The sequence below is a fragment of the Phocoena sinus genome, chromosome 7, assembly GCF_008692025.1.
Source record: "Phocoena sinus isolate mPhoSin1 chromosome 7, mPhoSin1.pri, whole genome shotgun sequence".
NCBI lineage: Eukaryota > Metazoa > Chordata > Mammalia > Artiodactyla > Phocoenidae > Phocoena > Phocoena sinus.
Window position 1 is genome coordinate 88,088,479 of NC_045769.1, and position 13,213 is coordinate 88,101,691.

At 35.8% G+C, this 13,213-nt stretch overlaps 1 protein-coding gene across 5 annotated transcripts in view; it reads right to left on the bottom strand.

Moving 5' to 3' along the window:
- The window catches only part of ARHGAP15 (Rho GTPase activating protein 15), a 623,633-nt gene that overhangs the window by 540,226 nt on the left and 70,194 nt on the right, over window positions 1–13,213 (bottom strand). For all 5 annotated transcript variants that reach the window (XM_032637027.1, XM_032637031.1, XM_032637030.1 and 2 more), the window contains one exon: window positions 6,568–6,636. In XM_032637027.1, the coding sequence (XP_032492918.1) occupies window positions 6,568–6,636 (69 nt within the window). The remainder of the gene's footprint in view (window positions 1–6,567; window positions 6,637–13,213) is intronic.

Sequence of the window (13,213 nt, forward strand, 5' to 3'; positions counted from 1 at the left end):
GTGAATTTCCCCATCATTTTAAACCCCTGTGTATTTCAAGAGAAATTTTACCCACATGTCTCTGATTTATTTACCCTTAACTCATCAAAATATCATCTTGAATAAGCTACATTTTGATGTTTAAGAACCCCCATAACCTTTTCCTGAGCATTTCATCTTGTAACCAGTGTGTTTCATTTGGTCACCACCAAAATATCCAGGTTCTAATTGGGAAACAGGCTGATGAGGGAACCTCTTTTTGTCTTAAGAATTTCAGTCTTCTGGAGGCTTTTCCTGTGTATCACATCTCCTTTCTCCTCCTTTACTTCTCCTTCCCTGACTTCTATTTCTTTGTTTCCTTGATCTAAATATGTTGTTCTTTCTTTGCCCGTCATTGGAATTCAGTGAGAATCGCCTTCCTGGTCACTGCCTGGGCAACTTATTAGCCTAATTCAATTGCTTTGTTATAACCTAATTTTGGTCAAGGCAGTAGGGAAGAAAGGATTGCTCAATGTTAACAACCTTTTTTTTTGTTGTGTTTGTTCTGCTCTACTCTACAGTTAAATGAATTTCAAATGTAGGCCTGGATGGGAGAAGTCATGGTAACCTGTTTCTGTGTTTTAATGGCTTCTGAACTCTGTATCATCACCTCAAGGCCCATCAACATCTGAGCACTGCCTCAATCTGCCCACACTTCCAGACTTATTTCCCTGTTCTAGCCAGTGTGGCATTCTTGCAGTTTTTCCAATGTAACCACTTTGTTCTGACTTCCAGACCTTTGCACTTGATATTCCTTCAGTTTACATCATTCTTCCAGTAATTTGCTTGACAAACTCTAGTCACCCTACAAATCTCAATTTAAATGCCCCTTTCAAAGAGTGATCTTATGACTACTTAATCCAAGGTAGGCTCTCCCTCTTTCACAGAAACTTGTTTGTCTGCTGTCATAGCATGTTGTGTAATTTGCATTCAGAGAATTATGCCTTTCTTTACTCGTTTAATACTTTTCTTCACCCCTAGACTGACAGCCCCTCCAAAAAAGGACATGACTATTTAGCATATCATTGCATACCCTAAACCCAGCCCGGTGCCCAGCACAGGGATGGCCTCAACAAACATTGGAATTAACACACTCCTACAAAACACTGTAAAAATTATACTCCAATAAAATTTTTTTTTTAAATAAAAAACACACTCCTGCTGTTTGAGTAAAGGAAGGGTACATAAAGCAATGAAAACTTGGAGATGGTTTGTATTACTGTTATTAAATTATATAACATTATTAACATACTGCCAGCTTGAAGATCTGGGAAGAAGTTTTTTTCAGAAAATCTAATTCTATCTTAACAAAGTAGAATTTTGAAAGACTGAAGAGCTTTTGAAAATTTTTTGCAATTTGAGGAAAGCACAGCCTGATCAATAGAATTATTCGCCCAAAGGGGCCGTCCTTTGTTTTAAAATAAGAAAACACTGTATGCTCACAATGTCTTTCATCTTTAAAGCCCTCACAAGTATTAATTAATCCACAAAATGATATCTGGCTCCAAAAGGTAGAATCTGTGACTTACGGTTTATCTGCAAAAGCCTGCTTTGCCCCCAAGCCATGGCAACTTCCTGAGCTCTGGCCTCCAAATCCTTCTAGCTCAGGAGGTAGCAGATGATTCTCTAAAACCTGCCACAGGCTTTTGACTCCTGCAGGGTTATCTGCAGACATGTCTTATACTCTTTTGATAAACATAAAGATGATAAAGATTTAACATGCTATAAACAGGGTTATTTTTCTTGAACATTTCTTTAGGGGGAAAAGGGAAAATGCCCGGAAAATAATTAGGTCTCACGAAGAGTTATAATATGAAATATACAAGATCAGGAAACAAACACATATTAGTATATTTGACGTTTCATGTTTAAAATCTTTGCCACATTACAGAACTGGTTAAGCAACAACATGGCTTCTCAGAAAATAATATAGTCTCATGCATTGATAGCATATGGATTTGCACACCAAGTGGCATAAATGACTTCAGCTGTCAGTGAACTGGGTAGTTTCTGCCCTAAGATTTCAGACTCCAAATAGGAATATATTTTTGTCAGTATTCAAAAGAAATGCATTATGTTTCTGTTTAACCGTGTTGATCACAACCTACTTTATTAAAGGGGAAGTTGAGAGGTAAAGCATGGTTACCAAAGGGTGATAGCATCTATGGGAGCATCCACCATGGCAGACTCCACTGTCATAAAGTGAATTACTTTTCTCCGAAGGGAGTGCATCAAATAGGATACTTTTGCCAGTTGTGCTTAAAGCCAAAGCCTCCCATGATTGCTGGATACTGTTCAAGGAAGTTCTAAATATAGGAGATAAAGGAAATGGGATTTATAGCAGACAATGTAGGATATAAATAAGCTCAAAGATCCATATAGTAAAAATAATGAGTAATAACATCAACTTAAAGGATTTTACTATTTTCTACAGTGTTTTGGTGTATATCATTTTATATTTGGTAGTTGATCCTGGTAGGTACTGGCAAGGGAAACTACTGCAAGAACCTATTGGATGATTCCAGAAGCAACACTGAGGCAGGCATGAGGGAAAGAAAAAGAGATGTAGAGATGAAGGAAGGAACACATCAGATTTGCAGAAAAAATATGTGAATCTAGGTTAAAAATAATTATACAGTTATATTAGTCAAATATAAAGACAGCTTTATAGGTTCTAGAAAATAATTCAAGTCTTGATGTAAACAGTAATGGATAATTAAAAATTAATCAGAGGGACTTCCCTGGTGGCCCAGTGGTTAAGAATCCGCCTGCCAATGCAGGGAACATGGGTTCAAGCCCTGGTCCAGGAAGATCCCACATGCCGCGGAGCAACTAAGCCTGGGGGCCACAACTACTGAGCCTGCGTGCCACAACTACTGAAGCCTGCGCTCCTAGAGCCCGTGCTCTGCAACAAGAGAAGCCACCGCAATGAGAAGCCCATGCACTGCAACGAAGAGTAGCCCCCGCTTGCTGCAACTAGTGAAAGCCCGCATGCAGCAACGAAGACCCAATGCAGCCAAAAATAAATTAATAAGTAAATGAAATTTAAAAAAATACTAATCAGAATTTGTTGTTTGAGGGAATTGGTGGTTATTTTGGAATCGTCTACCATAATGAAGTAATTCATAAGTAAGACGTGTGGGGGAAAGATAATCATTTGTCTTTAAAGTAACATTAAATAAGCAATTTAATTCAAGTAGAGATTGATGAATAAAAGTTGAACATAACCTCTGTTCACAAGATAGAGCAAGATAAACAAGTAGTCAAAGAGAGGGTCCAGGGAAACCCAACTCAGGAATAGGAAGTAAATTGGTTGGTAGTTCCAGTAGAGTTTAGAGAGAGAGAGAGAGAGAGAGAGAGGGAGAGAGAGAGAGGGGGAGAGAGGGAGAGTGTGTGTGCTTGTGTAGACAGAGAGTAACAGAGAGAGAGAGATGCAGAGAAAGAGATTCAGAAAGACTGCAAACTGAAGAGGTCAACAAATTACTCTTTTTTTTCCTTCTATCAGCAGTACTTCCCAATGTCACTTTTACAAGGTTATCTGACCTAGAATAGAGTATTGAGCACTTAGATATATTTTCTTTTAGTTAAACTATCCATAATTTGAGATATTTAAAATGAGTTTCATTTATTGAGAATTGAGGCTGCAGAGTCAAAACACATAACTATAGACCAGCAAACCAACAAATAACCTTAAAGGTAGGAAGTTATTAAACTGACAAAACTATTTCTGAATATTCTATTTTTTTTAATATTAGCCTATGCTTGATGTATAGGCATAGCACAAATACACCATTAGTTATTGATTAAATTTAAGTAATGACCATAATTTTAATTTTTAAAATTCATAATTAATATATATTTCATGTAAAAATTTTGAGACACTTTAAGGCATTTTTCAAATATAATCCATATATATTTGTACATGTAAAATTATATATAATTGCATATATATTTATATTACGTACACACATGTTCATATAGCTTCATTTTCAGTCTAACTTTTGCCATGTTTCATCAAACACTTCAGAGAAACATTTGCACGCACGTGCTATATTTAAAAAAGAGCACTTTATATGTTCTGTAAGGCAAATTTATAGAAAAGAAACACAATTATTTTCTATTCACTGTACAGCTATACTATGCCAGGCCTTCTATGAAGTTTTAATAATAAAACAGTAAGTGAAGCATAGCTCTCCCCTCAAATACTTATAGTGCAGTAAGAGACAAGTAAAAGGAAACAGGCAATTTTAGTGTGATTAGAGATAGAGGCAATTTAGAGACAGAGGCAAGGCCAAGCTGCTATAGGAAGGTAGAATAAAGAAGGGCTACCTGATACAAAGTTGAGGAAGCAAAGAAATACTTTCCAGGGAAAATGGTCTCTAAGTTGAAACCTAAGTGATTAATTTTGAAAACAAGATATTGTTATATCTAACTGAATTTTAAAATGTCTTTCACTATGAATAGCAGTCATATATTTATTAATCTCCAAAATCAACAATATTGTTTTAATAAATCTTTAATATCTTATCATTAAATCAATTGACAAACATGTCTTTTCTGAACAAATACTAGTCCCAGAAGCAATGTAAGGGGAAGTATGATATAATAAAGAAAATACAAGTCATGACCCCTAACTTCAAAGCATTTATAGTCTAGCCATGGAACAAGTCTATTACCCATGAAATAAGAGAGAACAACACAAAAGAGTGCTGAGATGAAGGAACTATAATTGTTACAGAAAATCCAAACTCCTTCAGGGTGAGAACCATGTCTTAATCATGTTACTATTGCTGGCTTGAGGTTGTGTATTTGGCAGTAGATAATAAATAAAGTAAATCAGAGCCGTGAGAGAAGTCTATAGACTTGGTGCTATAGAAAATAGGAAGCTGTTGAAAGTTCTGACAAGGAGAATGAAATAATGAAGGTACTGTTTAAAGAAGGTTGGTGTGGAAGGTTGTACAGTAGCACAGGATCAGTGGGAAAGGCATGGTGGGATACAGTGGGGTGAGACCAAAAGCATGTGAAGGCCTCAGAAAGGGTGTGCCTGTATACATGGAGAAAAAGATGAGGCCACCACATCCACTGTGGAGAAACCACCTCAGAAAATGTTGACATGTGAAGGGTCATAGAGAAAATAAAGGATCCAAAGAAAATGTGTTCTCAGCCTAGATAAACATTTGCTACTAATAGAAATGGGATAGATTGGGAGTTTGGGACTAACATGTACACACCACTATATTTAAAATAGATAACCAACAAGGACCTACTATATAGCAGAGGGAACTCTGCTCAATATTCTGTAATAGCCTAAATGGGAATATAATTTGGAAAAGAATAGATACATGTATATGTATAATTGAATCACTTTGCTGTACACCTGAAACTAACACATTGTTAATCAACTATACTCCAATATAAAATAAAAATTTAACTAAATAAATAAAATTTTAAAACAAGTCGTCTCTATTAAAAAGAGCTAACGTTTTGTTTTTAACAGCTATTAAAAAAATAGAGATGGGGTTCAATGGAAATAGGAATCAATTTGGGAAGATGGTGATGGTGTGTTCAACTTGGGATATTTCATTTTAAGGATGACACCAAGATGCGCTAAGAACAAATGACTAAGTAGCACTTCAAGATATATGATGAGATAATGAAGAGAAAGTACACAAGTATAGATCTGTGTACTATGAGCTTGGAAATTAAAAAAAAAGTCATTAACTATTTCATTTGTGCACTCATTTAACACACATTTACTGAGATTTTACTATGTTCTAGCAATTGTTATAATCATGGGAATAGTTATAAACATAGGAGACAATAACCCTGCTCTCACAGAACTTTCTAAGGAGATGACAAACAAATAAAAAGAAACTGCAGAGTATACCACATGGTGGTACGTTCTATGCAGAAAATTAAATTAGGGTAAGAGAAAAGAAGTGTGGACAGAAATGGTGGGTTTTTAAATTTGCTCATTTGTGTTTAGGGGACACTTGAGAAGAGCTATCTTAAAAGGTGATATTTGAACAGAGATGCAAAGAAAAGGAACGAATAAGCCCTAAAAATTTCTGGGCGCCAAATGAAGTATTTTGTATCAGGCAGAGGAAAGAAGAGGAGAAACGGCCCTGTGGAAAAAGTAAGGAGGTCATTTTGGCAGGAGCAGAATAAGCCAGACTCTTGTCTTCTCAGTTTGCATGCTTTGAAGGAGCAAGCCACCATGCTGGGAAAGCCCAAGTGTCAAGGAAGTAAGAGTAGCCTCTGGCCAAAAGCCCTGAAGGAACTAAATCCTGCCAGCAACCACGTACCTGAACTTGAAAACAGATCTTTCCCCAGTCAAGCCTTCAGATGTGACCCCAATTTTGGCTTAAACCTTGAGTGCAAACTTTTGAAAGGCTCTGAGCCACAGGACCCTGCTAGGTTATGCCCAGATTCCTTACCCACAGAAACATGAGATAATAATATGTGCTGTTCCAAGTTGCTGGGTTCTGAGGTAATTTATTTTGTAGCAGTAGATAAATAATACAGTACTGAAGTGAAATAATCACTTACCAGTTGTTCCAGGGGAGGAATGACATCTTTCAAGACATGCTGTGAATGATTCCTTCTGTGCCGGGATACCTGAAAAAATAGTGACATATGATACTATTATTATTTTGCTTAAAAAATATTATTTTGCTTAAAAAAAAAACTTTAAATGATTTAAAAGAGCGTAATTTAGTAAAAGTGCACATGAAAATAACCATATTCAGATTCATTCAAAAAGGCGAATAAAGTACATTTAAATGGGAAGTAAATGTTTTGGACATTAATTTGAGTAAGATGTGTACTCAAAGACGGCTGGCTGCAACAATATCTCATATTGCATGTGGTCTTCTTACTGTGTGACCTTGAGACCCCTCCTATCAAATGGTGAGGTCTATGTTCTTTCATTTCAAACTTGGGCAGACCTTTATACCTGCCTTAACCAAAACATATGGCAGAAGTAATACTATATGGACTCCAAATATTAGAGCATAAAAATATCACGCACTGCCCCCTTGTTCTCTTGGAATACTCCCAGCTCATCTTCTTCCACAGACACGGGGCTCTGGCTCCTGCCTGCATGTTCTCTCTGTTGTTGGAGCCTGGAGCCCCGCTCTCTGGGCACAGGTGTCCACTCCCTTGCCTGCTGAGACCTGTGGAAAGGGGCTTCCGGGGCCAAGATCCCTTTTTCCAGAGGAAAAGCAGAGATCTGAGTTTACTTTTGTTTTTTCCATTACAGCTGTACCCTTGGGGACAGGTGGGGAGGGAAGGTGAGGGCTCTGGGTGATGCTATGATGTGGCACTGGCTATTGAGTAATAAATTTGCTATGGATTGTAAAAAAAAAAAAAAAAAAAAAAAGTCACCAAATCATCCCATACAGAGAGACCACAGGGAGAGACCTCGTAAGTCTTCTAGATGACAGACTAGCTGAGGTTCCAGCAGACAGCCAGTATCAACCACCAATCACGTGAGTATAAAGATATCCTGATGATTCCTTCTTCCAGCCATTGAACCACCCCCAGCTTTCAAGTCTTCCCAGCAGAGACCTCAAACACTGTACGAGAAATAAGCCGTTCCTGTTGTGCCTTATCTGAATTTTTGACCAGATTCCATAAGCATAAAAAAATCATTGCTTTATACCTCTATGTTTCAGTGTGATCTGCAATGCTGTAGTAATAACTGGAACAAAATATTTAATATTGAAACACTTTGTGTTTATGCTATGTTATGAACTCAGCTTTTTCGGAGTTAATGTGCTATTAATTTCCCTGTCTTATACTATTATCCATATATATATAAATATATAATAATCATACAACAAGTGCTTTTGGAACAAATTTGTTTTAAATGCCTTATTGTTCTTTCTCCTGAAGAAGCATCGTAGACAGATTCTATAATTAAAAAAAAAAGTGAGGAATTTATAATTAAAAATCATTATCTTGAAAATTTAAGTAGAAGCTCTCATTAAGAGTACTATTTCACTAAACAGGAATTTTCCAGTACTTTGAATGAAGGAGAGAGTGGAAAGGATTGGGACAAAGCACTAGGAAGAAAAAGGAAGAGACAGAGGCAGAGACTGAGAGAGACAAAGAGAGAGAAAGGCATGAGTGCAAGGAATCTTTAAATAAAGCAGGCTCAAGTACCATGTCTAGAAAGGAACTTTGGATGTCTTTGACTCTGCTTACCAGCACATGCAACAGACTGAGGGAATTAGATCAATGTCTACTAAGATTTTGAGGGAACTGTATTCCCAAAGAAACCAAAAACCTGGCCTAAAAACCCTGTGATTCTATTCAATCCCTGAATCCCATATTTGCTCCACAAAAACTGAATTATGAAGGAAGTACAACATTCAAGGAAGCCATTTTCTTCAATTCCCACTTCAGATGTGGCCCAAGAAGGATAATGGGGAAGGAAGAGACTCCAGAAAGCAGAGCCAGAAACCTGGGAGAACAATGGATATGGGAAATTCTCCCAGAAAGAAGAGCCAGAAACTGTCTCTACTGCCAGGGCAGGGTCTCAGAGGACCTGCCCAGCAGGATTACAATCATCACTTTGGTCCAGAGACTGTTGGTCATTTACCATTCTTTCCTTTACAAACGAGACGATCTTTGTTTGTTTGTTTATTTCCAGGTATTAAGTTCTTGCCCCACCATTTTCTATTGGATATGATGGGGAGGGCAGGACAGAGAGCTTATTTTTCAAGTTCTAAATTCTTAACACCCTGGAGAAAATTTGGGCCTGATGAAGAAAGCTACTTATCACCAGAGATTCTGGAACTGGAGCTTGAGGCAGTAACTGGATGGGACTTTTGGTTGTCTCCTTTGAGGAGGTATATGGGTGTATTTCTAAGTGTTGGAATACAGGTGCAAATTGATATATGGGAGGGAGGAAGAGCCTGGTGGTCACTCACCAAATTCTGTGCTCTCTTTCCTGAGCACATCTCCGGACTGCTCTCTCAGCCTGCCTTACAGTTAAGAGTGGCTACGTGACTAGTTCAGACCAAAGGCAAATGAGCAGAAATCATGAGAACCACTCCCCCTCCAAGGCTATTAACCAGTGAGTGCTCCCCCCGCAATGTTCTCTTTTCTAGTATACTGGCTGGGAGAAAACATTAACCAAGGCCTTATGGGAGGATAAAGATGCAAGTTGGGGGCCCTGAATCACCATGTCAAGAAAAGCCAAGCACAGGCCAGGAAAATTCACTTTGTTTTATTTAGTAAACTTTTTATTTTGGAATAATTTTATACTTAGAGAAAAGTTGCAGCGAGGACAGAGAATTCAGGTAGAAAAATTCCTTCGAACTTGTATATAGCGAGAAATAAACTTCTATTTTGTGGAGCCATCATGTATTTTAGAGAATTTTATAGGTGTTAACATTACCCTAATTAAGATAACCATAGTTGACACTCAATCAATGTTGAAATGAAAGGTCTTTTAAATAAGAAAACTGTGAACAGAATAGTAGTTAATGAGAGAGATCCTAGCAACCAAAACTTCATACCTGTTATTCATTGATATTTCAGCTTCTCAGCAGGGGGAGAATATACATATATTTGGTATGTAAGCCTCTTAAGGAACTAGAATTTGTTTTATATTGCTATGCATTTAGAATTTACTACTCTCAACTATTACTCATTATACTAAGATTTATAATCTTCAGTGAAAATTTAGTATACATGTCATATTCAGCTTACAAAGGTCGGAGAATTCTGGGATAGAGGGAGTTTTCTTGTTCCATTTTCTTGCTGGATTTATAGTCTTGGCGTAAAAGTCATTCTTTTGGCATGTAAAGTACCTCAAGCTTTAAATGTTAGAGAAAGCAGTAGTATGTAAATGTCTCCACAATATGATACCAATGAATAGGCACCTGGGCATTCACTTGTGTCAGTTTTACCATTTCTTCTATGGCCAAGTCCATGCCATCTTTTGTCCTACCATTACTGGATTTTAATGGGCATAGTGGTCCACAAGCCTCTAAATATTCCCTTCTAGTCACCTATAGAAAGCTTTCTTATAAGGCACTGCCAGGGGTACAAGAGATGATTTTAGCTGATGAATGTTTCAATTTTAATTATTATTTACATAATTTTAAGGTTTAGTAGAAAAATTTATCATATCAGAGCCATTTATTAGTGATATGAATATTTTCCATTAATATAAAGTTATTTAAGTATATGAAATGTGGGGAAAAAAAAGAACAAACACAATAAGTGAATGACTGAAGTTTGGGAAACAAATTTTAATGGGAAGAAATGGAATTAGAAATGACCAGTTACTAAGCGCATACCACCCTTGAAGGAAACCATTGGTTCCATGGTATAAACAAGAATTTTATTTGAGAAATGATACAACAATAATACTGCCTGCTAACATTTACTGAGTGCCTATTAGTTGCCAGGCACTGTTCTAAGTGTTTTGCATGTACTGAAATATTTAATTATCACCCAAACATTAAGAGATCAATGACATATATTTCATAAAGGTAGAAACACAGACACATACCTTTAAAGTAACTTTGAAAGTCCATAGCTAGTGAAAGCATGGGTGATGTTTTAACGTGGATCTAAGCCCTCAGCTATTGCACTTTATTGTTTTTCCAGAAATATAAATGTATATGTATAAAGACAGTCACTAAATTCTTGGGGAACTACAGAGATCCCCTGTGTGCATAAGTGGATATTCCTAAGGTAGAAATTTGAAGAGAGCCAAGGTTACAAATTTGTACACATTGATGCAGGAAGTTAGAAATCAGATTTCAAATCTGTTATGAATCATCTTACTATTCCTTTAGGGGAAGTAATATTGCTGATCATTCCTAAATCAATAAGCTAGCTAATCTATCATGTTCAATCAAGTTATGAAGATACGGAAGAAAAGAAAACTTTCATCACCTGTCTTTTGCTTTAATGTCTTTCTCAGTTAAGCATTAGGTACAGAAATATGTTATGCCAAATCAGATTATGCTGACTGAGACTTATCATTTAGGACATTCTGGAACCAAAGTTGCTCAATTGTCTTGCATGGATATCTGAAAAACTTAGGATGTTTCAAAAGAGCTGTGCTTCTGTGACATACTTAATTGAAATAATAATTGTAAAGAAAATTTGAGGTCAATCACAGTCTCATGAGGTTAAGTTTGAAGGGAAAAAAGGATTCTCCTAAGCCACAGTATAAACAGAGAAAATCTTACAGCTTATATAATTATTTATCAATAGCTTATTGGCAGTATTTGATAATTTTGCAAATTTTTATGGGATATTCTCCTGAGAAACAGTCCCACTTAAGACATCAGTTTGGTTTTTTTTTGAAGTGCAGTTGATTTATAACGTTGTATTTATTTCTGCTGTACAGCAAAGTGATTCAGTTTTTTTTGTATATATACATATACATATATATACATTCTTTTTTATATTCCTTTCCATAGATTTCTTATGAACCATTCATTTTAGCCAGTAAACATTTCATGTTTAGTTACACTCATATGCCAGTAATTTCTAATAGTAGGTGCTTAAAATGTACCTGTTTGTTGACATTATAAAATATCTCTAATACTAGTATTGCAAAGAGAGCACATACTTCATTTTGGATAATCCTTCATTTTGGATGAAGTTCTTGATATCAGAACTTTTAAATGTACCTGACATCAAAAAACCTACATCTTGTTCTGTAAATTGCTTCTGGATAAGTTTCAGAACGCTGGCAAGGTTGGGCTCCATTGTTTAATCTTAGATCCTTTTCACTTTTGCAGGAACTGTTAATTAATCATTGAATTTGAAAACCTAAAATAACAGTCAAAACATTAGCAGTAGCTTGATATAAAAATTTTAATACATTATTTTCTCTGTGAAGTACAGAAGTATTTCTTCTGAGGAAGCCTGAAAATATGATTTATATGTATGTATGATTTCTTTTTATGTCTCCAAATAATCTGAAATAGTATACAGATCTTCCCTCTAAACATAAGTGAACATGTATGTATACCCACCACATATTTAAGTGTTTATAGCCTGATTTTTTTTGCTAGTTCTTTTACTCATAAATTATGAAATATCGGTTTCAATATCATTTTACAATTCCCATCTGAGAATTTTATGAATTGCTACCTGTCAAGTTACTTGCAGCATTTTAGCAGAAAGAGGCCTTAACAATTCCACACTTCTCCAGCCTATTTATTAAGAATGTTACTTAACAGTTTCTTTTGAGGTGACATGGTTATGTCTTAAACTGTTTTTTCTCTCACAGTATTCTGCATCTTAAGCAACTGAGCTTTCATAATAAATACATGAGTTGATGGCAACCCTTCCTTTGAGGAGAAAAAAAAAAAATGTCAGACCTTATCTTTTTTTCAGTGATCATCTTCCTATTGATTTATTTTTCCAGTAAATAGAAATCATCTGTAGCTACCATTGAAAAAATAGAAATACAAATACCTTTTGACTTGGATTTTTTTGAACTCAAAATTAGGTTAATATATAACACTGCAACTTTTTTAGATCAAATCTATGAGTTTCCTCCTTTATCACTGCCCACTATGCTCCCTGCTTCCACTCCTCTGCCCTCCCCAGGTACTCTAGCTTTCTAATTGTGCAAAGCAAAGTGGAAAATGAAGTATTCAAGATGTGTAATGCATATTTTCCTTTAAATTCCTTTTTGTTCTTATTAGAATAAGCATCATAATTAAGTTTTTCAGATACCTTTTCCTCCAAAAAAAGGAATTAAAAGTCCCTTTTTCAAAGTGTCTCTATTTTTTCTTCCATTCCTTTTTTCTTTTAACTATTTAAAAAATATGAAACTGATGGGTGGGTCTAGTACTTGATATATTACAAACTGTAAAAATAACAGAATTTGAGCATATTATTTTCCTTGTTTAGGAGCATCTACTATGAGAGTTATACATAAACATGAAACATTCCACATAGCTCTGATTTTAAATAGATTACCATTTTTGATGAAAGTTTATATCTTGTGGCTTAGAACTGAAATAAAATCACTTGAATAAAAGCATTAGTTCCAACATTTTCACAGACATGTACATTTTCAGAGGCATACCTCCCGTTAGCAACCTCCCTGGATACTTGGATGAAAAACAGAAATAAATTTTTGGTTAAGTTTAGTTTTTATCTTCAGTTTCTCAAGAGTTTTTGTTTGTTTGCTTGTTTGTTTTTGGTG